Source organism: Oxyura jamaicensis, chromosome 1 (genome assembly GCF_011077185.1).
Source record: "Oxyura jamaicensis isolate SHBP4307 breed ruddy duck chromosome 1, BPBGC_Ojam_1.0, whole genome shotgun sequence".
Classification (NCBI taxonomy): domain Eukaryota; kingdom Metazoa; phylum Chordata; class Aves; order Anseriformes; family Anatidae; genus Oxyura; species Oxyura jamaicensis.
The window spans coordinates 87,121,981-87,149,967 of NC_048893.1; the positions used below are offsets into that span (position 1 = coordinate 87,121,981).

The window sequence follows — 27,987 nt, forward strand, 5'->3', positions numbered from 1 at the left end:
CTAGGGCCTACAGAGTTACTGTACTTGCAGAATTCCACCTTAAAAGCAATTGGACGTGTCTGTAACTCAGAGCAGTTTTGCTAAGCAATGACACATTGCACTTGGATCTGGAAGCATAACATCTGGAAGCCAAATGTTAGAGACAATATAAAAGGGCCAGCCCAACAAACCAGTGGGGCATTTCTAAGCCAGAAACATCCTCAGGATGGACCTTGTCCTTCTCTGGGTGTTCCTGCCTCTGGTGACAGTGGCATGGGGCCAGTATGGTGACTACTACTACGGCCCCTATAACTATGGAGATAACGATGAATGGGTCAATGTGTACCGGCAGGGTTTCAACTTCCAGTGCCCGCACGGGCAGGTGATCGTGGCCGTCAGGAGTGTCTTCAGCAAGAAGGAAGGCTCCGACAGACTGTGGAACTACGCCTGCATGCCGGCAGCCCAGAGCCTCGGTGAGCCGACAGAGTGCTGGTGGGAAGAGATCAACAGGGCGGGAACCGAATGGTAGGACACCCCGAACCGTCCTGGGAGGGCACAGCCCTGATACCCTGTCTGGAAGGCGGGTGCTCGTACTGCAGCCATAGCAATGGCAATGCGCAGTAACGTGATCCTAGCCAGAGGCTTCGCTGCCCTGACCGACTGCCTGAGGCCCATTAATCACGATGCATGCGTGAGGGTCATCAGCAGCACCCCCTTTGCCTTCTCTGTAGTGCTTTCTTGCTGGAGGGTCTCAGTGCGCTGTGCTGTTTGGTCACTTGCAACCTCAGCTGCCAAGGGGTTTGGTCTCACAAATGTCACTTTGCAGGTTAGGAAAATGAGGCACAAACCTTCAGAGAGTACAGGACAGAGTTGCTCCTGAAAGGCCACACACTGAATCAGTGACTAAATTGGAGAACAAACTGTTTAGCTCATGACACCGACCTCCTGTTCTTATCACTAGAAAAAAAATATATATATATATCTCTGTATTGTGCTGGCTTTTCTCTTTGTGTTTTCATTGCTGAGCTTTTTGGCTTAGGCCCAGTCAAAGGCTGTTTTCTAGTCACGCTGGTATTACAGGAACCAAAAATCCACACTAACGATGATGATGGTGGCATATATATCCCTGATAATGACAGCATACATATCCATGATAATGATAGCAGAAGATCATATTAATTCCTTCATACAGCCACCTTGGGTACACTAAACATTACATTTTCTGTTACGCTTACAGGCAAAAGTGATCATATTTTGTAGCCACAATAATTTTTGGAAATATGTATGGCATTGCATGTTTAGGCAGTATATACCCAATATTTAATTTTCTACTGATTTCTTCATGAAATGTGAAACATTTTCAGGAAACTCTGAATATGAAATATTCTTTGGACAAAATGAAATGAATGCAAGAATATTTTCAAAAATTTTAAGTGGTTGTGCTCCAGAAATTGCAATGTGACTTTTGCAAATTTCACATCATATGGGAACAGGTTAACAATGAAATGTTAAGCTTCTGCTTTTTAAATGATTCAAAATTTTGCCCTGAATTATTCATAGTATTTCATTTACCATGTGATACATTCCTATGGCTGATGCAATTTCTAAGGAAAAAAAGACTGACCCCATACTTCACTTTTAAGAACTGAAAAGAAAGGGGGAGGGCTGCAAAACAGACAGAAAGAAGACATTGTGATAATACTGGGAGACTTCATTTTTCATACATTGGTGTAATTTCTACATACTGCATAGTAAGTTTGAATTAGATCTTTCTGTTGTTCAAAATAAAATGGTTAGTCTCTTTCCAAAAATCCCTGACAGCAACTGCTCAAGTTTTCTTCTTACAAACAGGGTAGTGTACAAGTCTATACAGAATGTTTTCTTCTGCTAGCTGAACCATTGGGCCATATTCATTATCACACTCCGTGTGCTTAGCATGACTACAACCACAGCATACCATCTGAATCTTATTTTCTCCATCTCTTATAAAACTCTTTTCACTTTGTCCTCTTTTTTGCTTACATGTTTCCTATTGCCATTCATTCAACCCTATCTTTCTTCCAAACATGTTTCTTGTCCAAGACCTCTTTAATGTTTTTAACTCTAACTCTCCCTCCCAGCTTTTGGAGTTATTCTAGTTATTTCTTCCCTAGCTGACCTTTCCAGTCTTACATCCTTACATCTATTTGTCTGCTCTGCATAGATCTCTTTCTTTCTTCTACCTGTTTTGGAGGTGGAGTGTGGGGAGTGTCAAATGCATCAAAGTAATTGGGGAACACATATCTCTTTGCAAAGGTGAACCTGTGCTCCTAATTTCTTAAGCTATTTCTGCACATCTTAGCTAGCTGTGCCTGGTCATGTTCTGCAGTTTTCTGTACCACAGGGCTGAGCTGGTTGCATGTAGAGTGCTTCATGGAGGATGGCTTGCAGCATACCAGCACGTCCCTCACTGTGCTCAAACGCTGCTATCCAAGAACCCAGTCAGCTCATCCCAGACTGGAGTCAGTGTGGGCCAGCAAAATAATAATAATAATAATAATAATAATAATAATAATAAAATAAATAAATAAATAAATAAATAAACAGAATGGGGTGTCTGAGACCACACCCAAAGCTCAGATTGGTGTGACAGCATGGAGGTAATCTGTGGGGCCTGTGATAATCCCACACCTACCCTTTTGGCAGTCTTTACACTGCTTCTCATAGCTGCCTCTTTTTTCTGCCTTCCATACCCATTTTCAGTGCTACTTGGAGCCACCCCAAGCTCTAAAAAGATTCACTCACTAATCAGTTTGGATTACAAATATGAGTCATAACCTGTATCAATTCCTGTTTGGCCAGCCCTGTTTCTGCACTGATTTCCTAAATAACGAATGTGTTTGTGAGCAATATATCATCTTCACATCAGCTGACACAGCACTCTGCTGGGCTACCTAGTCCATTTCTCTTCCTGGGAGGATGAACTGCAATATTTCTTCTTTGGCTGCAGTCACAGGGTATTTTGTCTCACCTTGCACATCACAGCCAGGAATATTCAACGTCTTGTTTCACAATAACCACAAAATTGCCAAGTTTTTCCCATAATTTAAGCTACATGTCCTCTGCTGTAATTGAGGCTTTTTATTCCCTGCCCTACCTTCATGGAGTAATGAGAGCAAGCACACTGCAATCTTTGCAAAATCTCTTAGTAGGTAGCAGCTATGCCTCACCTTCACTCATGCTTTTGCTTTCAGACTGAACACGTCTCTGTTCTTCTAGTTTTCCTTTCCAAGTTTTAAGATTCCAACGTACAGCTCTCCTCTGAATTCCCTCCAGTGTCTCAGCCATGTCCCGGAAACACCAAAAAAAGTTTCTGGCAGAAACCAAAAAAATGACCTCTGACAAATGATGTTTGTGGCATTTCACAGATCACCATTTTTGACTGCTGTGCAGCTGCACAACAGAGCCAAATCCAAGCGAGGTTTCTTTAGAAAAGATAACAAACCAAAAAAAGCTATAGAGAGAAAACTGAGTGGAATGCAAAGCCATTAGCATTGTGGGGAAAATGGTAGACATGAATGTAGGGAGTGTAGGGCTGGGAGAGCTGGAGGTATTGGAGGGCAGGAGGCGACCACTGACAGAGCTGTTTTAGGTAAGTTTGCTTCCTACACTAACACTAGGTATTATACGGACTTCTAGGATTAAATCCGTAAGACTTTGCATCTCACAGATACAAAAAAAAGATTAAACAAAAAGAGGGGAATGACACAGATCCACATTAGACATCTAATTAAATAATGTGTGCATTTGCGCTTCTGAAGAAAGCATGTTCCTCTGTGTATTGCGGAACCTGTGTTCTTTTGTGTTTTGCTGAGAAACGTCTGAACGTGCTATAAGACTCACAAAGAAAATTTTGGCAAAAGATTTGATTAGATGACTAATTTCTTCTCAGCCTTCCCCGCTCCATAAATCTGTGAATATATTTAAAGTGAAGTATGCGTACAAAGGCTTTGCTAAATCTGTCCCAACAACTTACTCCTGGTCCTACTGTCTCTGCAGAGGCTATTTGCTAAGCCAGATGCTATTCAACACTGGGAGCAGAACCTGTTCCTGAATAATTTGGAAATACTCGTGTCTGGAATAGGGAAGTCCTCAGGACATCCCCTCATCCTACACAGTCCTTGGCCTTATGGTTATTTATTTGCTGTGACATCTCAAGGATTTGTGCCTTTTCAGAAAGAATAAAGCATATGTTTTTAGCTTGACTTATACTGGAGGAAATTTGACCTTGGGTATTTCACCACCTAAGGAAATGTAAGATCTAAGGTCTAAGCTGGTGAGACCACTTCAGTGCTTCCCTGGATACTACAAAGCTGTCTCCACAGTCCAGTCTTTGAACAAGGTACTTAAGAAAAACAAATTTTCTGGCCTAAAAGTGATCGTATCAAAGGACAGGGATGAAACAAGCAAATAAGCTGAATAAACTAAAGCTTATAAGTGAAAGGCAACTTTCCCTTCCAGGAGAAAATGTTTGTTTTACACCACATATGAGATGGAACTGTGCCATATCCCCAGTATACTCCCCGTTATCCATACAGCACAAAGTAGAAACATTTCTAGCAAAGAGCTATTTCATGCAGGTTTATTGCCTCTTTTCCTTGTTTAGGCTTCTGAGAAAGTGTTTGGATGGAACTTGGAAAAAAAGGATATCTAGATTCTCCCACCCCACTCCCATTCTCGCTCTTTGCCTTCTCTTTATGCACACAAAGACACAAAGACACACACAGTGATCCTTTAAGCAGGCATGCAACCCTATTTCCCACAAACTGGGTGCAAGGACAGAACATGAGCAAAGGAAGGCAGTGTCTGTAATAGCCTCCTGTTCAGATGCTGGCAGCTCACCCCAGTACATCTGTGAGGAACTGTTTTTGTTCTCTATCTCTGACCAATCCCAAGACACAAATTTGAGGCTGTATTACCCAAGCCTGATAATCAAGCTGCCTTTTAAAATATTCCCCTTTGTGCTGTCTACACAAACAAGTTAATTTCTCCACAATCCTAGGTTTATGTTAAAGGGATAGCGCTCCGGGCTTTTAGCACAGCTGCAGTGAACTGAGTCCAATGGGAGCGCTTGCAGAGGAGGGGGGTCTTTCTGTGGGTAGGGAGGTACCACCAATACCTGTCAGAAAGAAATCAAGAGGGGGATTATGACCTTGCCTTCCCTTTGCACAGTGAGGAGAAAGGACAGTCAGCACTTACCCCTGAATTATTATCTGGCTCTTGTGAGGGAAATAAAACCATAGCAGAAGTTCACAGAGAGGTTGCCTTTGGCGTGTGGAAGTGGATGACAACATCTCCCCACCCCACAACAGATAGTGAAGACTCCTTGTAGAAGTGGCTGCTGGAGACTGGCATGGCCTAATCAAACACACAGAAGTAGTTCCCATAGTCCGACTGCAAGTGTTCCAAGTGTCTTGAGCCTGCCCTCAGCCACTTCTCTCTCCTCACTCATCTGTAACAACAGATGGATCATCAAATTAGCTTTCATCATGCGACTAACCGAATTACACAGAGGGAGGACAGTCCACAAAAATAACCTGGGACTACGGGACAGGGCCTCCCCTCCAAAACTGTACCAAAAGTTCTGGATACTGAAAGCAACAGGTTTGGGTGAAACAGCACAACAGGAAAACAGCATATCTAATGTCTCATTATCAAATGCCTCCCACACTCTGGCCATGGTCCTACCAGCTGCATGTGGTTAGGCCACCTCTCTCCATGTGTGCTCCGGGCAGGACTGCAGATGGAAGCATGCAGATTTATTTCTACTGGTCAGTTTGTCATGTCTGACATCTCTCCATAATATACAGAGCCATTGTGCTCTGACAGGCTCCAGAGAGGCAGCTTTAAAGTAATTAATGATACACATTTTACAGAAGCCATCTGCTCCACAGCAAAAAAAAACAAAACAAAACAAAAAACAACAACAACAAAAAAAACCTGGGACACTCGCAGGTAACCCTGTTATAAGGAACAAACTGCCCTTAATGCAGCATGACCACATGCCTACTGTGTGTCAGACTGCATGTTGCAGGACAGCTTTGGGGAGCACTACCTCATCAGCATGGCAGGGGCTCAATATGGGCTCTAAAAGTATCCGTTACTGCAGCTTGACAGATTTTTCTTTAGGTCATCATCCTCAGGATACGCATGCTACGCAGGCTAATTTCTAACATATCTGAGGGACAGAGGGCCTCAGGGACAGGTTTACAACACAGCATTGGATGGGACACAGCACTCTGGGGCATTGTCTAGCAAAGAACAAAAATAAGACGCAGGCATAAGTATGAAGTGTCCCCACAAATGGTGCTTTTGTTCAAAACAATAATACTATTGCAAGCAATATTTGTCTTCATTTTGGCACGCAACTGTTGAGTCAAGGAGCTATATACACTTGGTTTCTGAGACTGTATCAACATTTGCAAATACTGTGGGATGATTTAAGTGGTTCTGTAGGGTGAAACAGTTTGTGCACAGCACCCAGAATCCACACATGCATTTTGAGTGGGTTTGCTTCAGACCACTTCTCGTCTGGTCCCATGGCTAAACGTGAATCGAAGAACAAGGAAAGCTTTTGAATAAATTTTCCAGTTAAGTTTCGTTGGCATGGAATTCAATTTACATGCTCCAAGATCATTTTACAATGGGAACCAAGGAGCAGAAAGCAAGGATGACTGGGAGACTTACTTCGGATGTACAGTCTTGACCTGAGCTAAACTGGTAATGCAGATGCACCCTTTGGTTGCTTGCTTTGACTGAACTGTACAACACTAATTACTAACCAGGTCAGAAGAAGATTTGGAGAAGGGGTGGCTTTTCACAGCAGTTGCAGCAGGCAGTGGAAAGTCTCGGCTACCATACCCCTCCCTGTTACTACACAGAAATCCTTCCAGAACAAGGTTCTCCACTTACTCTCCACAAAACACAGCCACCGTCTCCACCAGATGTAAACAAGGGAAAGGAAGAGCAACTTCGCATTCAACAGCACCTGACCCACACCACCACCAATCTGCCCACTCCTCCATCTACCAGCCAGCTCACCTCCTCTTCTCCCAGTACCAGCTCCAAAAGGCAACGCTTCATGGAACGCAATTTGAGCCAACAAGAAAAACAAAACAACCCATCCATTGCCAAATTTAATCCCACGCACTTCCAGCTGGTTTCTCACACTCTTCTGCATTCACCTTCTAAAAGGTATCTTAGCAGTGTCAGGACTTCAAGAATGAAGAGAACCCAGCAACATTATTTCTGAATTATCTCTATAACAAGAAGTGCTACAGAGCGGGTATGGTGAAAAAGGCCATTTTTTAACTCGGCCATAAATCAAAGGGCCTGAATCACTGTTTTTTATTCACCCTATGTGTTTGCAGGATTTACTGTGACAGGAAAAGTGAATTCAACACAGAAGGAAGAAATCATCGCAAATTAAGTCTTGTTTTCAGATCAGTGCATATAGCATCTGACTAAAAAGGTGTGTGGGGAGGGGGTTGTTTGTTTCCTTTGAAGACTTATTTTCTGATTGTAGAGAAGAGGCCAACTGGGAAAAGAAAAACAGAAGAAAAGAATTTACATGAACTCACAAATACGCGTTCCACCTTCTGAGAGCATTTCCTCATTTCTAGAGGAATATTAGGATTTGACTTGAAATTTCAAAGACTGGAAGAAAAATAATCTTGTATTATCTCAAAGCTAAAGAGAAGTGCTTCAATTTCACCATTATCTTTCTCTCACTGAACCCAATACTAAGCTTGAAAAATGGACTGCAGTGCTTTATGTATATGAGACAGAATTAAAGAGGGAGACATGAACATGAGATTAAAAGATCATTTCACATTTTCCTTTGAATGTTTTAAAAATAAAATAGCAATGCAATTACAAGGCACAATTTATTTCCACTTATACTCTGCAACTAAGAAACTAATTTTTAAGGAGACTCCAAATATATGTGTGTATGTATACATATATATATATTTTAAACACACTTTTTCATGAGAAAATAGACTCATGATCAAAAATAATGAAATCTTCCTGAAGTCTGGTGTTCAAATATCTACATATGTAAGCATAGGAGTGTTACATTAGCCACATTTTTTTTCAAACCCCTAGAAAGAGAAGGGTCCACCTGTGACAACTCTGAAAATGGATCTTTCCATCAACATTTGAGTGCATTAGTAGAAGTGTTAAGAAAATAAAAACAGTTGTAGGGAAAGGAGAGCAGGGCTTTCCAGACTGAATGTGACCAGGTGGGGGGAGAAAAGGGGAAGGAAGAACCTCTCACAAAGACAAACGTGGGTAGGAATATCGAGTGCTGATCAATGGAAATGGAAAATTGCACGGCAAAGCCAAGCTTCTGAGAGGAAATGCAAAAGAGAAGAGGGAACAAAATAGTCACAGTATTGCACCTATACACAACAGCTAGAAAATCTCCCAGGGCACAGGGAGCAGAGGAAATGCCTGCAACTGAAGGGGGAGAGGAAGAAGAAAATGAAGAGACACAAGTTTGGTTCTACTTTACACAGATTAATGCAGAAAAGTGCTCATTTAGCAACAGGTACATTCATTCCCAATATTTCTGTGCATCAACCTTTCTTCCATCAGGATAACACCAATCATCTGACACTATCCAACATGTTTACACAGAGTCTTAGCCATATGTTCCCGTGGCCCATGTGCCAAAAAACAGAGCAACTTCCTATCAAAGTCCTGCTGAAATCCTCTGAGTGTGAGCCAAGCTGCCTTACTTGGTGCGATACCATAGCAACTCAGAGTCCCCATCACTGCTTAATTCTGAAGGTCCTTGAAGGAGTCTGACAAAGCACAGCACATATGAGTGACCCCAGCAACGTGGGAGATGCGGGGATACAAACAAATGTAAATAATCTTGTCTGAACAACACAGCGCCATGGAAAAGACATACAGAAGAGACCTCTGGCTCAAAGGTGGAAGCTGAAAGTCAGGCAGAGGAATTCATCTATGTGCTGGTCAAAACTGATCACTTTTTCAGTTTTTGCATTCAAGCCCTTGAGCCTCACACTTCGCAAGCGCTAACACCTGTATGCACAAGTGAATGACTTTCAAAACACCAAAGCGTTAGATGATGTGTGTCTCTTTCTGGAAAGGTTCATGCATCACAGAATCACAGAGTGGCTGAAGTTGGAAGGGACCTTCAGAGATCACCTAGTCCAAGCGGGTTTTGAGTATCTCCAAAGAAGGAGACTCCACAACCTCTCTGGGCAGCCCATTCCAGTGCTCTGTCACCCGAACTGTAAAGAAGTTCTTCTTCATACAGTGATGAAACCTCCTGTGGTTCATTAGCCTTCTCCCATTACCCCATGTCCTATCACTGGACACCACTAAGAAGAGTTTGGCCCTATCCACTGTACATTGCCCCCTCAGGTATTTTTAGAGGTTGATAAGATCCCCTCTCAATCTCCTCTTCTCTAGGCTAAACAGGCCCAGCTTGCTTAGTCTTTTCTCATAGGACAAAAAAATTGAAAATAAACTATGAGGTTACTGAATGAAACTGTGATTTATTTTATTTTATTTTATTTTATTGTATTTCTTAATCATAAACTTACTTCTTGGATATGTCAATGTATTTGACTTTAAGGTATCACAAGGAAGGTTTGCTACAGGTGGCTACACTTTTCCTTGATAAAGGGTGAAAGAAAATGGAAGAAACTGAATTCCTGTAATTTTCCCCAATGGGGAAACAATGAGGCTAGGAGGGTGCTTGAGAGAATGAGTGCTCATCATCTGAGTTAATGAGCTCTCTGTTTTCTTGTTCTCCTTGTCTTTAGTCTCAAAGAAGTGAGCTCTTCAAACTCTGATTATTACTTCAATTACTTTGGGTACCAGTGTCCAGATACTTGTAGCGTGAGCAGAAAGAGAGGACTGTATTTGCATGCTTGGAGGCCATGCATATTCTCCTTGAAGGCACTGACTTACCCATATGACAGAATTCCTGAGTACATGGAAAACATGAAGAAACACATTTTTCACAAAATTTATGTTAGTCTTATAATTTCATAAGACCTGGTCTCAATTTTCCTGATATAATTGTTATCAAATCATCGTTTCATCACAAGCCTGTAATGTTTTGCAGTGACTGCCTTCTCCTTGAAAAAAATAATTGAGAAAGAAATAAAATAAAATACATTGATGAACTTCTTATATAAAAGAGTTTCTAAGGTATCTTTTTTGTAGAGAAGCAGTCGAAAAAATTACTCCAGTGAACTCTAAATGCTCAAACTCCAACGTAAAGGTATTAATGGACTACTTTGAAGTCAGTCTCGTGATTTGTAAACAGTTGAGAATGGCAACACCACAACAATTTTCTTGTTTCACTGACATATTGGAATGTTTAAATACTTAAAAACAGTTAAAACTGTTGTAAGTGCAATGTAAACACTAAGACATTATTTGTCAATTACTGCTGCTTTCTTATATAAACTGGTAACTAAATATACAGCACATTCATCCAGTGCTTCACAATACAAAGCAAAACCCTTAGCTTCTGCCCTGAATCAAAAATGCTGTTTCCAGAAGTGCTTGAAACTAGTAAGGAATCTAAGACAACGTCTTCTTTACAAGTTCTCTTCTTTCACTTCTTTTTTAGGTACCAGACATGCTCAAACAATGGGCTGGTGGCTGGTTTCCAGAGTCAGTATTTTCCATCTGTGCTTGACCGTGAATGGCAATTTTACTGCTGCCGCTACAGCCGGAGATGCCCATATTCATGCTGGTAAGTTCAAGCTGAAACCAAACCTATTAGTCTCTTTTCCCCAGCAGTTCCTGTAAGTGTCTTTGGCCACATCGCCCATCAACATTTTTTTTTTTTTTAAGAAAAAGTTAACTGTGTTTTATGGGACTAAATAAGTTATTTGTTATCTGACCACAGGCTTCTTGAGGATCCATGACTTAAGGGAAGAAAATGAGAGTCCTGAACAATACAATACAGTAGCTAGCCCTAAATAAACAGATCTGGGTACCAACAACAACCTAGCTATGCTGGAAACTATGACAGGAATTTCCAAAGTGAAATTATGTTTCAAATATAGCTCCTATTACCTGATCCAACACATTTACAGAAGCACCTGTATGCTACGCTATTCTGCCACGATGACTCAGAGAAAAAAAAAAAAAAAAAAAAAAAAAAGAAAAAAAAAAAAAGCCTTCTGTCTGACAGCCTGGGATTTTTGTATTTTTGGTACATAAATATTGCTCCCCCTCTCATGGCTGTTCAAAGCCCAAAGTCAAAATGAGCTCCTGACCATAGCTGGAGCCTAACAAAAAGGTGGCCTCACCTCAACACAGTATCACAACTGGTGCTGGCAACCTCACAGAGGCTATAGGAAAATAAGCTACACATCCTGAGCTTCCCTGTGGTCCCCTGGGCGTGGTTCCTCTAAATTGAGATGGAAGCAGAGAAGGGAAAGATCATATTGTGTAGGGAAAGATCATATTGCTCCTGTCCAGTCAGTGTAACAGAACTCCTGACTTTAGGCTCCAGGGCTATGAATCTAGCTATTCTCACTGATACAAAGAATAACCCCTGAACTTAAAAATAAATAGTAAATAAATAAGAATAATAAGAAAAAGGGGGGGAATCTGTGTTTGAATCTTTGCTTCCAGAACCCAGCTTTGAAGTAAACTTCCCATCGAGATGCATACAAACTGTTTACATGCCCCCTGGTCTTTCTTTGTCTGGCTGGCTACTGGCCAAACACAACAGCAGTGCCTTGCTTTGCAGACTTCAGTCTCTTTGCAGCAAGGAGGAAAATAGATATGTTTTATTTATTTATTTCTTATTATTTTTAAGGATTTTAAATGACAGGAACACTATAAAAGTCTTTGAACATTCTCTTGCCCCCTCTCCAGCCTACCTTGCCTACGGATGCTTTCTACCTCAGGGTTTATTTACACACCTGCCCAGGCTCTTCCCTCTGAGGAAAACTAAAACTAACTTTTAAGCACTTCTTCCAAACTCTCTTACTCCTCTAATGCTGCCTGTATTTCCAGTGAAAGAGCATAAATCCTCTTTGACTTCTTTTATTGTTGACGGTTCTGCTTCCCTCAGATGTTGTCTTGACAACTTGGAACAGCTTTGTCTTTGCCTTGCATATTGGCATTCAGAGTAGCGCAAAGCCCAAATGTAAATGTTTGGGGTTACTGATGTCTTGCGTTTCCATCCCAGCTGCACACAGACTCCTATACTGCCCTTCTGTTCAAAACAGTGACAACACTCCACTTCCCATGCTTGCGAAAGAATGCCTTATGCAGTTCAAAAGCTACTGTCTTTCCATGCAGATAAAGACAACATTTGCATGGCAGGTGAAGTGTTTCTGCCCTAAGCATGGTAGGAGTCCCATATGCTCACATCCTTCTGGGAGTGGAGAACTGGACATCACAGTACAAAACCTCTGGAAAGATCTTCACCTGGCTTGCAAAAAGCTTCTGGCATGTAGTATATGATCATGGATACATTACAAAACCATTTGGCACTGGGTATTACCAGCCTCAGTCCCTCCATCTGGAGCTCCGTTTGTTCTCGTCAAGCTACTGGTCATTTAAGACCTGTTTGGAAAAAGCCCTAAGCAGCCTGGTCTGACCTTGTCGCTGACCCTGCTTTGGGCAGGGTGCTGTACCAGAGATTTCCTGAGGTCTCCTTCAGCCAGAGTTATCTTGTGATCCTAAACAGAAGGGAGAGTGGGCTGGCAGGCCCGTGTCATGAAGATAAACTCCCTCTTCTCCAAAACAGTGGTCTCTTGCTCCTGTGAACAGCTTCTTTTCTGTTTTATTCCCTCTATTCTGTCCAGACAGTGTCTGGGGAAGTGCCAGTTTTTATGCTAGAATACGAACAACATGAACTGCAATGTGGTAGCATGAAAACCCATGCCCTAGAACCACTTCTAGTACTACAGATATGTCTAGTCTGAACTGCTACACTTCAATGTACAGCAACTAGACTTCCCGTTCACTAAGCAGGGGCTCTCACTCGAAATTCCACTTCCAAAGGCATTTGCAAGAAACTGTCAAAAAACCTTGTTCGTACATCACATTTCTGGTCTGTATCTTGCACTCAGTTTAAGATGCATTTGCCACTGAGGCTGTTCTCCAGTCTGCCAAACAGTTCCAGGCTACCAGGGGTAATACCTCAAAATGTACATACATACAAAACAAAATAAAAATGTGTGTGTGAATAGGATATTATTGCATTTTCTACCCAAACCTATAATGATATTTATTCTGTTCCTGAAGCTAGTTGTCAACAAACTATCTGTGGAGAAATGGCTATTAACCTGCTGATGACTCATATTTCTTGGTTGAAGCAGCTTACTTTCATGCAAAGGCATCTATCAGTACACGGCCATGTGGGAAAATAACACCAGGAAAATATGTGATGACATGGTGCCTCGTGGATCATGTGTGATACACAGGAAAATCCACATATTGGATTAAAAGACAATTCACATTGCAGAATTTCTTCAGAGCCTTGAATTTTAACTTGCAATGAATCTCTCGTTATGAAACCAGCTATAGACAGAAAGGCATATCTGAGGAAAACTGAAAATATTGAGGGCCTTGCTTTAAATTAATTCTCACCTTGGGTATTTGATCCCTTCTTCTTCCAGTTGTCTCCTTACATGTCTCTCTGGCAAATACATATAAACAACAAGACAGATGATTTTTATGTATGGTTTCTCTTGGCTCTTCTTCTTCAGGAATATATTTGTCCTTAAAAGAGCTGTTCTTCCCTACAACGAAAAAGACAGTTTTCCCCCGTGAATATGAGCCACGCAAATATTTTGTTAGAATTTGACCCAGTTTTTACAGCCAGAACCTTCTTCTCTGTTGTTTGAGTCCTGATGACACTTATTGGAATTCTAATTTATGACACCATCATGCAGACTAAAATCCACTCTTAAACACTTTGCTTAATTTAAGCACACAGTTAAAGCCAAACACATGCTTAAGGACTTTGATGCTTGGTAGCATCCATACACTTACTCTGAGGTCCCAGCACTTCACTTTTGTTTCACAGTTTATCTTCTCACCATTAATTCCCAGTTTACCTGCACAGTAATCCCATACTGCAAATAAATATACTAATCTCTTCCAGTCTCACAGTTTTACATTTGCTATTTTATTTTTTTACAAGCACTTTGTTTCCTTCATTGCCATGCCAAGCCTTGTCATGGATTCTGCACATTTTTACCATTCTGAAAATAATTAACATCCCCCACAGGAGGCAGAAAAGCTCCAATTATTTTACCTGGCTGGGGAATGCTACCACAGTAAAATAAACTGTATGCTTATTCAAACCATAAAGGAAACACTTCCATTGCAGATGCAGAGACAGCATTATTAAATGGTCCCATTAGACCTCAGATTTTTCTCTTTGCCAGGAAATTGAAAGCTTGACTCCATACTCTCAAAAGCAAACACATGTCACAGAGCAGCCCCAAGTCTGCACAGACTGTTTACGACTGATTCCCCTCTCCAAATAACCAGCAGTCCATGTGCCAGAAGGTCTGTCTGGAGCTGTGGCTGCTCTCTGTCACAGTGACACTGTCCAGGCAAACAATTACTTTTTCCAAGAGCTACGGGATTAAAGAACTTATTTGTTTTCTTGACTCAACCTGCCTCCAAAGCCATATTGAAACTGATGAGATCCTAAGCAGGCTTCTCAGAGATTACCAACAGCAGAGAGATAAAACCAGGAGGTGAAGTCAGAATAGATGTGGAGGAAAAATAAACTTCTGGAGAACTCAGTTCCCCTCTGCTCCTTTTTTACTGATTGTATTGTTACCCCAGGAAAACCTTACAGTCCAGTCCCCAGGACTACCTTCCAGAAACATCCTAGGAGAAGCACATTTGGCCTTTGCTTAACACAGGAAAGCTGACTGATGTTATGTCAGACACATCTTCCTTGAGGAATGGGCAGAAGATGCCCTGAGCTCTCAGGTGCTGCTTTTATTTGAATTGCACTATTTTCTGTGGGCCTTCAAGAGCTGCGGTCCCATTGTGTTGACCTCATGGCTCCTCAGCCCTGTGAGAGTTTATGGTTTTCACGACAACAGTAGAGACGTGCCTAAGTGAATCTATGGTCTCAGAGCACAACCGGAGCAGCAGTGAAGCCTGAAATTAATCCAGAAACACACGTGGCATGGCTGCAAGAGAAAACTGCTCATCTCTAGGGCAGCTCCAGGACATCTCTCCTACCCTGGCCGGCCAACAACCTGGGGTCTATACTGGACTCATTGGCAGGGATTTCTGTAGTCAGTTTACTAAGACCTTCTTTGGCTTTTCAGGACAGCATGCTATTTAAAAGGGAATGCCTGCTGTCTTCCTGCTGGAGGATGAATTTAAATTGACTAAAGTGGCACAGGATTCCCATTTTCATTGAATGTGGCATGCAGGCTCCCAGTCCTTGAAACAAAATTCTTTGAGGAAATCCGTATTCTTGAAGCACTTATAAAATAGCATCTGAAAGAGTAAGGCCATTCGTAGGACACTCCTTGTCCTCAAAGGTCAGGAAGTTAATGTTAAAGCTTGCATTTCCCTCCTGAAATGAAACAGAGCTCCTTTTGGCTGTGGCTTTGTTGGAGGAAGAGTTCAGCAATGAGGAGGAAAATGAAGGTTAGAGACCAGCCATTCATCTTGCTAGTTGCACAAGAAGAGAAAAGGGTAACACACACCAAAACAACATACTTACTAGAAGGGAATAAGTACATTCAACAGTTGGAGCAGGAAGCTGTGAGCTCTACCACTGGCTGTCTTTGATATTTCAAAAGACTCATTTCTTTTGTTTGCTTCATATCGGAAGGCAAGGTATACCCACAATTACCTTTTTACTTCAGTAAGGGGTAATAAGGCCTCGGTGTGACCAGATCTTCTTATCAGTGACAAATAGATTCATGAGAACTATCTTTGAAGTCAATCATTAAAAGAGTGCTAAGGATCACTGTAGATTAGTACAAAGCATTCTTCTCAGTGCTAAGTGAATAACCCTGTGTTTTCTATTAATCCCTAACATAGTCATTCTTCTCCATGGAAAATAAACAACAATAACAACAGTAATCCTGTTACAAATCCTGACTTTTTCATTCCCTTTCCTGCCCTGAGCAAGATTTGTAGGATTATAGTAAAGTATATCAGAAAAACGTGGGAATGGGTAGGGGGTGGAAACCAGTCAGAGGAGATGCCATCCCACACCAGCTAAATACCCTGTTATGAAAAATACCTTTTCTGCCAGGTTTTCCTGTTTTCCTTCATACATGTTGAACCTCTTACATTCTTTCTCACAAGCTTTTCTTTCCCAGCCTTTAATGTAGAATTTCCTGCTTTTTGTTCTCAACAATGCCCCTACTGCTCCAAGCATCTTGTGTTCAAACATCATACAATTAATACTAACCTGAAATAGATTTGCAAAGCAGGAGCAAAATTTCTTTGCCTTCTGTACTAATTCTTGCAAATGGATGATACAAACTAAAAAGACAGTCACTTGCTAAAACTATCACGTTATTATTTCCTCCCCTACAATTCCTTCCCCAAACTTAACACCTTTGTGCATATGTGGTTTTAGGAAACAATCCCACTGCATTCAGCTTGCAAGCTTCAGACTGATCCTCTTGCTCCTCAGGGTTTGTTTGACATCCAGCTACTCAGTGCCTAGATGCCAAGATCAATATAACGCAGGTCTTCTCACTGCTGCTCTGCAAGCCTCTACACTAGTGTTTTCCTTCGTGTACCCTTCTGGGCACCAGAAGCACCACTCTTTATTCCTGGAGGCCTTTGGTCACTCCAAATGGCTGCAGCAGCTTTGTCTCAGCACCCAGCAGTTCCCAGACTTCCCCATCCTCCCCTAATCCTTTTTTTTTTTGGTAAGAGGTCAATGCCAGAAGTGTATCCACACATGCTGCTGTGGATGGGTCTTCACAAATGGGCCTTGTTTTTGTTCTTCAAGACTCCTTTGGGTAGGCAAAGCCTCACCAATGGGCAGAAGGTGTCTTTTACTTGTTTCATGAGTCTTCTTGAGTATAAACCACACATTGCCACATGTGCCTCACAAATATTACCGCGTCTGTAAATAAATTATGTCTGTATGACCCTGGTGGGTAGTTCAGAGATGATATGCAGAATCACATCATTGAGTAAAACACAGTGTTTTTAGTCAAAAGACTGATAATAAAATTACACACTGAGCTACAACAAATGCTGTGGGAAGCACTGCCCTGTGCTGGGCAGACTACTTGGAGAAGCCCTTTAATGCTGAGTTAAATGACCATTCTCTCTTCTGTGACAAGAAAACCAAGTACCGAATATCCCTACGCATTAAACTCTACTGCGTGATCTCTCGGGGAGATACATTTTATGAGACTTATCCCCAGGTTTCCAAAAAGCAGGGATAACAGAGAAGGGCTGGATAACACCGCAGAGCCCTGCTTTGCGGATAACGAATTGCATTTCCTTCCAAAGGATACCGCTCTATCCAGATGACCTTGAGATGCACAGGCTTAAGGGAATGGTTCCATAAATGAGTGCAGCAAACATCAAAGAGAACAGAATGAGACAGACAGACCACACGGACCCAAGTGAACTTGAACACTGCTTTCAGAGCACTATTTATAATTTTTCTCTGCAGAGCGAATGGAGTCAATAGGCATCTGTCCGTATAACAAGAAAAACTTCAGAGCAGCGCTCAACCCTGGTTTGTTTGTTTGTTTGTTTTCCTTTTTTTTCTAATTGCATATGCTTGCTGTTTGAACATATCTTAGCAGAGTTGCCGTAAGAGGCGGAAAAGCAATGTGGAGACGTTAGTTGAGAGGGAGGGGTAAATGATAGCAGACAGAAAGAAAAGAGTGGGAAGCTAAATGAAGGCTCTCCCTGCTGCATCCACTCGCTTCAGAATAACACTGCCTGCTTCTGCAAAAGGTCTGCAGGACCCTTCACAGTAATTCATGAGCTTGTCGTCAGATTCACTTTTCACGTGAAAGGCTCATGAAGCAAGTTCAGAGAACCGACTCTCAGTTATTCATTTCTGCCTCTGAGTAGCGCTGAAAGCAGATTTTTAACCTTGTGTTTTGCAGAGCCTGGCCTGCCCAGAACATAGTGCTGGTCAAGATTACAGAACATTTTCCTCACTGTATGCCAAACAGATGTTATGAAACACATTTGGTGGAACATATATAAACACACGTCTTAGTGTCTTCTCAAAATAATAGCACAAAAAAAGCCCCAAAACCTGGAGCTGATGGGGTAAAGTGAAATGAAATCCTGATCCATATCTGGTCCTTGTGTCATGTTTTAAAAACCTACTATGACCCAGGAATCTTCAAGGATGCACTATCAGATGCTCAGGCTACAAATTAAAATTATGTAAGGGGGATCTCTCTAGCATAGGGAACCGGCCACACTATTGAACTTTCTTACTCCTCAAAACAGGGTGTCCACATCCTGCCTGTTGGGAATGGTACCACACATGCTAACTCCCAACCTGCATCTTTGAGTTTTCTGCAAAGACCGTGCCAGTTGGTCTGGGCCAGAAGTGTCCCAGTGTTATGGTTTAACCCGGCAGACAACTAAACACCATGCAGCCGTTCACTTACTCCCTGCCCCATCCCAGTGGGATGGGGGAGAAAACTGAAAAGTGCAAGATCTCATGCTCTGAAATAAAGACAGATTTATGAGAAAGAACAACAACAAAAAAGAAAATTATAAAAAAAAAAAAAACAACAACCAAAAAAAAAAAACAAACAGCAGCAACAAAAAGAATAAACAAAACAAGTGGTGCACAGTGCCACGGCTCACCACTAGCTAACAGATGTCCAGCCAGTCCCTGAGCAATGGCAGCCCCCCAGCCAATTCCCTCAGTTTCACTGTTCAGCCCAATTTAACATGGTATGGGACATCCCTTTGGTCAGTTCAGGTCAGCTGTCCTGGTTCTGTCCCCTCCCAGCTTTTCATGCACTCCCAGCCTCCTCGCGGGCAGGGCGGTGTGAGAATCTGGAAAGTCCTTGGCTTAGTGTAAGCACTGCTCTGCGACAACTAAAACATCAGCGTGTTATCAGCATTACTCTCATCCCAAATCCAAAACACAGCATCATACCAGCTGCTAGGGAGAAAATCAACTCTATCCCAGCTGAAACCAGGACACCTAGGGTTTGTTGCTACACTTTGCAAGCCTAGGCAATCAAATTATGGTACTCAGAAACAATCTCCAGTGTTGTTTAATTTACTAGTACAGACATAGCCCCATTTTCTCTGGTTCTCCTGCTATGGATCCAGAAACACTCTCAAGTTTCCAAATTCAGATCCATGGCTTCACTCATGCATGCAAAGAAATCCTCCTCAAGGCACTGAATTCCACAGAATTGAACCAGGTAAACTACAGTACGGGTAACAGAGGTCAGGCTTTGTGAAGTATACTCCAGCTCCCATCAGAGCTCTGGACATGGAGTGCAGAGCCCCCAGAGCAGCTCTTTGTTAGCTGGGGGGCTTTCGGCAAGTTGGCTATACAGAGGGACCAGCTTATCCTCAGGTTAAGGTCCTTTTATGGTGTCATAAAGGTGTATTAGATATTCAAGTCACAGGCTGTCTAGGTAAAAAAAAAAAAAAAAAAAAAAAAGTACTCAAACCTGTGCTGTAAGCTGTCTGACACTGACAAATACATATTTGGGAACACAAGAGGAGATGTCCTGAAAGCAAAAATGATACTGTCAGCCTTCAATTGAAAGAGTGCCTGAATTATGTTTGCGGTGGTTTGACAGAAACACATTAAGGTGACAATCTTTAGTCTAAGAGAAATTACCAGCTAAATGGTGAGAAGCCATGAGAAACAGTTTTATAATATTTGTAATTATTCTTTCTGTGGGTCTGACCCAGTTCCCTTAAAATCCACATCTCATTTCAGACTTTCATGAGAGTTGGACTGAATACTGTAGCTCTGATTTTTCCACTTGCAGAGCCTACTGATGACTCTACCTACTCATCCATCCTCAAAACTGCTGTCATATGCAGTTCCTTCCATTTCTCCTAGTGCGCAGCAGCTGCCAGCATGACCTATGAAATACTGCTGCTCATTTCTCCTCAGCAACGCAGCGCTAAGAGGGCTCTGCAAATCCTTCAACCCTTGGTCAGAGCTCTGATAATGAACGCTGTGACCAGCCCCGATCTTCTGCTTCCCAAACACGCTTGGGCATGGGCATTCTTGTACCACAGCTCGTAAGTTGTTTGATGACTGTCATGGCAAAGGGCAGGAGGCATGAGAATGAGAGATGTTCAAAGAAGTTGACTGTTGAGACTTGGGGATCTCTAAAGCCATGCCTGAGTTTCAAGTTTCATCCTATTTTTCATTTGGTAAGGAATAATGACTGGTTTGGAAAGATGTTCTGAGTGATGATTTTCTTTTACTTTGAAAAGCTGGAAATGACCCAGAATTTAGTCAGATCTGCTTTGCAAAGATTTAAACAGCGTAAAAAAGGGGTAAACAAAGTGATCAAAAATACATTTAAAACATACAGACAGTGGTGGCGATTTCAGAGGATTTTTTTTTGTTATAGCAAGTACATCTAGGTCAAAGCAGTCTAACTAGTCTATATTCCAGTGTTCCTCAGTTTTCAGGTAAACTCTCAGTTTCTGAGTATTCCAACAGTGAGTGGTTTGGGCCCCAAATACCACCAAAGCACCTAATTTTACAAACTTAAAACCATCCCCCAAAATTATATTCTAAACGAGTAAAGTATTTAAGCACATGCTCAAATCCCACTGGTTTAACACTATGCAAACACACACGAGTGTTTGGCTGGGATGTGCTAGGCCCACCTTCAAGTATCATTCAAGTACTGCTGCTGGGCTGAATTAAGTCAGAAACTGGGTGCCAGGATTTTGGTACCGGCATTTTAACCCTTTTAGTCCGCACAGAAGCTCAGCCAACTTTTCAACAGGGACAGCATTTTCCTCACAGGGGACCCGATTCTTCCTGTGCTGTCCTGGAGCAAAGCTGATTCAACTCCACTAGCAACTCCCACATAAAATGGTGTAATGCAGGGAAAGACTGAGCGCCAGGTCTCCATTCCTGACCTCTAACATAATGTTGACATAAAGTACTGGTCAAGGTCCCAGCCTCTCCCTGCATCTGTTCATTAATCTGTAAAATGTCTGTAAAACCAAGTGCAGAATTATTTGGTATTTCCCAGGGAAGCGGCAACCGTAATTTGTTTAATAAGTGCAGAAGCCCTTTGAGCTTCTTAGATAAAATCCACTGAACAAATATTGTCCGGGCCAATATTTTTACATCACAAGCTAGGCAGAAAGTGGAAGGAACAAAGAGGAATGGATTAATTGCTACATTCATTTAATATAATTCATAAATGGATAAATGCTTGTAGTTATTTGACTTGGCAACATTTACAGCACTTTATAGCAGTGAACCAAACAGACTGAAACAAGGCCCAAGCAAGTCCCTGCAATAAAGATGTAAGTAATAGACAAGCGTTAAACTGTTGTTCAGGCTGCTTTTATCCTACAGCTGCAGATGTATACACATGCAATATTCCAACTTGCTCTGAACAATTCTAAACTTACTGAAATTTATTCAAATAGCTACATGAATTAATAGTATAGAAGAGAAATGCAGCCTCAGAGGTAAAACTGCATCTTATGGTGCTATAAAGAAACATGAACTTACAAAGAAATAGGAAAATAACCTGAGTTGCATCCAATCAACTGGATTTTTAGGTAAGATGGTACATTATTTTATCTTTTTTTCCCTTCATCTAAAGGTTAACAACAGAATACCCAGGGCACTATGGAGAAGATATGGACATGATGATGTATACTTACGACTACTACATCCGCGGGGCAACGACAACTTTCTCTGCTGTGGACAGGTTTGCTTTTCATCTATTTCACTAGAAATTGAGAGAGAGAGAGAGAGACAGATATCTTCCTTTCCTATTTCCCCCAAACAGTACACAGCCCCACATCATCTGTAGCACTACTCAGTGTCAGGCTTGTACTTCTGAGGACCAAAGTTCACAGTGCACGTGGCGAGTTGTCCAGGGCAGTGTATCAGGACACTCTAGGGACCCCAGTGTAAGAAAGACATGCTCCTGTTGGAGCAGGTCCAGAGGAGGGCCACAAAGATGATCAGAGAGCTGGAGCACCTTTCCTGTGAAGAGAGGCTGAGGGAGCTGGGGTTGTTCAGCCTGGTGAAGAGAAGGCGCCAGGGAAACATTATAGCAGCCTTCCAGTACCTAAAGGGAGCCTACAGAAAAGACGGGGATGGACTCTTTTGTCAGGGAGTGTAGGGATAGGACATGGGGGAATGGTTTTAAACTAAAAGAGGAGAGAATTAGATTAAATATAAGGAAGAAATTCTTTTCTCACAGGGCAGTGAGGCACTGGCACAGGCTGCCCAGAGAAGCTGTGGGTGCCCCATCCCTGGAGGTGCTCAGGGCCAGGCTGGATGGGGCTTTGGGCAACCTGGGCTGGTGGGAGGTGTCCCTGCCCATGGCAGGGGGTTGGAACTGGGTGGGCTTCGAGGTCCCTTCCAAGCCAAACCAGTCTGTCATTCTGTGATTCTATGATCAGGAAAAGGGGATTTTAATGCACAAGGGGATCATTTGCCTTGTCCATTTGAGTAGAGAAATACATAGTAATGGTAGGCTTGGCTAAATCTGAGCTCTGCAAAGTGGAACATCTTCAGGATTGTTTCTCACCTTTGTCTAGCTAGGAAATATTTTATCTATGCTGGTGAAAACTCATCCTGTGACAACCTATCCTTTAAGGGGATGAAGGACTCATTTTGGACTAACTTTCTTTGAAGCGAAATGAGGAATTTGCCAGCATGCAAAGAGAAGACCACAAGACCACATAAACTGTAATCTGAATGCTGTAACTCACCTGATCCATTGCAACACAATTCTAACAGATATGAGCACACCAGGAAATACTGTCAATGGAATGTGCATGGATCTCTTTCCAGAAAATGAATTCACTAATTTTTCTTGATCGGTCCTGGTCATTACTTGTAATTTGCTATTCTTCTTGAGCAAAGCTCGTGATGCTGCAGTCATGCAAATGGATTCATAATCACCCCGCTCAGTTAAAAAGATGCCTTTCCTCCTCTCTACTATGCATGCAAAGTGTTAAAATTTAGACCAAGTATAAACTCAACAGTGCTGTCTGCATGGAACCGTAGAGATCCTAATAGAGAAGGTTTAAGGAGAGTGTGAGCAGCCACTGAAACCTGACAGTGGAAGAGAGGTCTTTCATCTCGAGCTGACCTCTAATTCATCAACTCTGTGAGCTACTTCTTTGCTGATGTTTTTTATCAGACACCTCAGTCCAGTAGTATATTAAAGCATTTGTTATCCAACACAACACAGACAACAAGGCAAGGTACACCGCATTGGCTTACCACTGCCAAGTCTGGCTAAAGGAGAAGGGGAGAGAAACGGGAGTTCAAATATACCGACATTTCAAGCTGTCTCTAATAACACGCAAAAGAGATAAGATGCTTTTGTCACTGGGATGTTTTCAGCTTGCTGGAGTTCACTAGGGATCCCCTGAGCTCAAGGATTTCCTAAAATAAGACCTTCCTAGAAATGATAACACACTGTCAAACTGCTGCAGATTCCTAACCATAATTTTCTGGCCTACTCATTAGCCGATTTATTAGAAGGTTGGAGCTGTGTCTGCAATTTATTCTTACAAGTGGAAGAGTAACCTTCATAGTTGACATGAAAGTATCTTTTTATCCAGTTCAATAAGTAAACTATAAGGCTGCAAGGAACACCCCTATTCCTTTTAATTATTATTTGTTGGTTGGTTGGTTGGTTGGTTGCTGTTTTGTTTTGTTTTGTTTCCTTCTCTCTCTTAAATATTCCCCAATGCTATTCTTAATCCTGGTTCCCCATGGCCCCTGCAGAGAGCCGGAGAGAAAATACAGACAGTGCTCTCCCCTCTAGCTGGATTCCAGCCATCATCGGATGTGGACCAGGGTAATGTCAGGAGTCACAAAGACATATCTGGAAAACAGAGCAGCTGAGGTAACCAAAGCCTCTGAGTAGATTTCTGCCTGTGAGTGCTGAAGCTTACCACAGCCTCCTGTGTGGGCCGGCAGCATCACGGGGATGTCGGGAGGTTGTGGTTCCCCAGTACATGAAAAAGGGAAAAAACCACCACCAACTCTGTCCTACCACTGCTGTGATGGCAGAGACAAACCTGCAATAGTAGCGGGTGAAAACTACAAAGAACACATTCTGCAAACGTGATCTAGGAAGTTTTTTTGAACTGATGAATATTCTGGCCTCCAGCTCCCAGAATGCCTTAAACTGACTTGTTCTGGTTAGCATATGAAGTGAAAAACTGTCTTGCTATACCAGTTTGCAATTCAGATTCATGCAGCAGCTCTCTCAAATGACTCTCACAGAAGCGGGCAATGTTTGTTATCCTAATTAGCTGGTTTTTTTTTGCAGCTGGCTGAGGCAGAATACGAGCAAAAGAAGCGACTCCCAGACCCAGCCTGTCAGAATCACACACACATGCAGCTTGTCTGTGCAAACGCATTGTAGATCTTGAGACTGCTTTTCATCTTCAAGCATGTAAACCTTGTGTTCAGGCTATTTAACTCATGACAGGCAATGTTCTCAAGCTAACAAGAGGCACAAAAAAACCTTTGAAGATATTTTAGTTTAAGCTTTCCTAATCACTTCAAACAGTTAGGTATTTTTAGACTTCTTTTTTTTTTTTTTTCTAAGAAAAAATGACTATCCCTCTGCTTTTGAGAGCTAAAAGACTCTCTGACAATACTTGCTAGTTTAGCAGGCCATAATTTTGACCCATAAAATCCTGTTAATCCACGATTCACCTTTTTTTTTTTTTTTTGTCTCTCTGAGCTATCTCAATGACCAAAGGAATAGTGTTTTTGAAAAGCATACACACAGTCCAAATGAGGACTTCCTAAAATAATTCTAAAAATTCCTAAAAAATATTTTTGCATTTCATTAACCCTTGGTAATAGTTTTATGAAAAAAATACAGTAAAAAAATATCTAGGAAAGGCCTGAAGAAATAAAAATATAAACCACTACATAATTAAGCACAGACTTACTGACAAGTATGAGACAGACCCTATTCCAAACGAGAATCAGCATTAACCTGTGAATTAGCGTAATAAGTTTTCAACTAAAAAACTTCAGCAAATGAAAGCTGGAATGAGAGGCTTTATGCATACATAGAGCTTAAAACTCAAATTGATCTTCCTGCAGGACACAGTCACCCAGGCAATGGAACCACAGAGGAGCAGCCATTAGTAAGATGTGGCCTTGTCTCAGCACATCTCTTGGAGATGGCCACCAGAAAACCAGGACCGTGAAGGGGTCTCGTAAGGAAAGCTGCTGCTGAGCCACTGTTCAATGGCAGCACTATCCATCCCATGTCTCAGGTTTAGGAGACCACTATTAGCAGAATCCAAACATTCAGAAGCATGTGGGAGTACTGCTCCTTGCCAGTTCAAATGACTGCTGCCATCTTCAAGGACTGCACTTTAGATCAAAACTCCTCAGCCTTTACCAAACAGCCTAAATGGAACATTTGCACTGTGTATGCTCCACAGCACGACAGCATTTGATCCTTTGAACTCATGCCATTTTGTCAAGGGAAATGTAGTGCACAATAAGCTAAGGTGGAAATTTGCAGCTTGTTAGCTATTGAACACTAAATCACTGGCCTCTGCTGTTGAATCCTGCTGCTCCAGCCGTGCTTCCTACGAACAATTGTTAATAGGTGTTGTATCACTCTCCTGAGGAAGAGTACAGACATCCAATTACTCACAATCCAGGAACAGCATGAAGTCTCCCTACACCTAAAAATGTTTTTTTTGCCTCACATGTGACTTGTGGAGATAAAGGACGAGAACTTAATTTAATTTCTCTCGATATTGATTCCTTCACATCTTTCATAAAGGTTGCTAACTAGCGGACCTATCAATAGGAAAAAAAAGTGAATTTTGCTACGTGGATAACTCATCTCTTAAAAATAACTTGAAACTCACCTACATGTTTTACTTCATACATATTTTGGAATGTTGCATCATATGACAATAACTTCAGGCAGAACCATCCTTTTCTTCTTGATCACTGATTTGATGTCGATGTAGGATTGATCAACATCAATAGTCATTGTCTTCTGAAGGATGTTCAGAGACCTGATTATTCAGATAGCTGATTTTCTTATCCTGTAGGGGAGTGGGAAGGAATTAAAACTATCAGGCATATTTAATCTCCTTCCATCCCACAAAAAACATGAGGTATTCAGAGAAAAGTTGGCTAATGCCAGACAGATGGTTTTTTGCCACAATACCTTGCGTAAAATTTTCTTCCTTGTACAGTCTTATCCACTGCAGTTGCCTTCTCCATCTCACTAACATCTTTCTCTTGTCTCTCTTCCCATGCAGGGATCGTCAGTGGAAGTTCATTGTCTGCAGGATGACAGAGTATGACTGCCCATTCCAAAATGTTTAAAAAGATTGAGTATACCCGAATTGGAAAGCTTGGGAATGGACAAGGTGTGATGAGGGTCAGTGATTATATGGGTGAAGGGCAATTAGGCTCACAAAAGATGTACCAAGACTCATCAGCTGTCTGCTGAAGATACAATTCTTCCCTCCGGAGCTATTAAATAAATTGCCAGCCCACATGCTTGCAACAGCAGTTTTGGAGGATTCCTTTGAGCTGCACAGGCAGCTGTATCCCCCAAGTAAAATTGCTTAGGACACACACTTGTTCATGACACAAAGATCTATGACATATGCACAATTACCTTTTTTTTTTTTTTCTACATGTATATATATATAGCCATTCTGAACACATACAACTTTCACATAGCAACTTTATATAAATTGCTTCCCAGCACAGTCACTCCAAATGAGGTGGAAACATACTATAAGCTTTCCAGCATGCAGTAGTCTTTCCTGTCTTCTACTTCCAACTTGGAACCAACCCAGCGATATCCACCAGCTTCTCAGTGTTTAGCTAGAAGTGTGCTGAAAACAGTACCGGTAGGTCTTTGACATACTGCATTGGGGTTACCTGCTACAGCTCTCAGCAGAACTCTGTTGCTGCAAATGTCTACCTACCCTGGGGAATTCCAGCTATTTACAATACTGGAAGATGTCCGTACCTGATTAAAATGTCTAATGCAGCTTTACCGAGAGCCTCCTTTATATTGTCCTAAAAGTTTTCGGTGACATAGCTAGCTGGGAGCTCGGCTCTGGGCAAACCCAGGAGCGGGTCAGGCCACTCTCCCTCTCAGTAAATATACATGCTGCACTTGTCAGGAGTCTGCTTCTCATGTGGACTGGGTTTCCACTGTGGGTGCCTATACAGCACCCATCTGCCCTTGGTAATGTATTCTTGGCTTAGAACAGACAAATGAAGTTAATGGCTTAGATGATCTCAGTTCCTCTGACTTGTGCATCTCATTCCCTGTAAATGGGCTGACCACGTTTTCAGAAGACTGCACAGCACTTGTGCAGCTGTAATCCAACAAGAAAGAGCGCTGATCTCCTCCAGGAAGATCTGAGGTAGGATTTTTGCTCTTGAACAAACCAGAATTTAGAGCTCTGTTTCTTAGCTCATGAGGTCAATGACAAACTTAGCAGTGGCTTCAGCGGTGCTGGCTCAAGGGCCAGCTACCAATCTAAGACTAAGCTTCATAGGAAACAGTGCTGTCAGACAGTCAGTTTTCAGGCTCCAAGCATTTTTAACATATTTACTAGCATACCCTCAAGTGTGAGCATTAAGACTACACTTGTCCAATAAATGAATAATAGGTTTGGCATTGCTGTAGCCTTGTCCTTTTTTTGATTATACACCAACTTACTAATTTGCACACAAAGAAACCTCTGTCATTCCCGGCAACCGTGATGGCAACTGGGGAGTTTCTGTGAGAGCCAGCTGCT

General features: G+C 42.0%; 1 protein-coding gene and 1 long non-coding RNA gene across 2 annotated transcripts in view; one reads left to right on the top strand and one right to left on the bottom strand.

Annotated features, from left to right (window-relative positions):
* Window positions 1–27,987, bottom strand: part of LOC118160329 — a 76,651-nt gene that overhangs the window by 3,261 nt on the left and 45,403 nt on the right. The window lies entirely within an intron of this gene.
* DPT (dermatopontin) lies at window positions 121–27,866 on the top strand. The gene is made up of 4 exons (XM_035314929.1): window positions 121–504; window positions 10,637–10,762; window positions 21,804–21,911; window positions 26,482–27,866. The coding sequence occupies exons 1-4, from the start codon at window positions 206–208 to the stop codon at window positions 26,546–26,548; spliced, it is 600 nt and encodes a 199-aa protein (XP_035170820.1). The 5' UTR covers window positions 121–205; the 3' UTR covers window positions 26,549–27,866.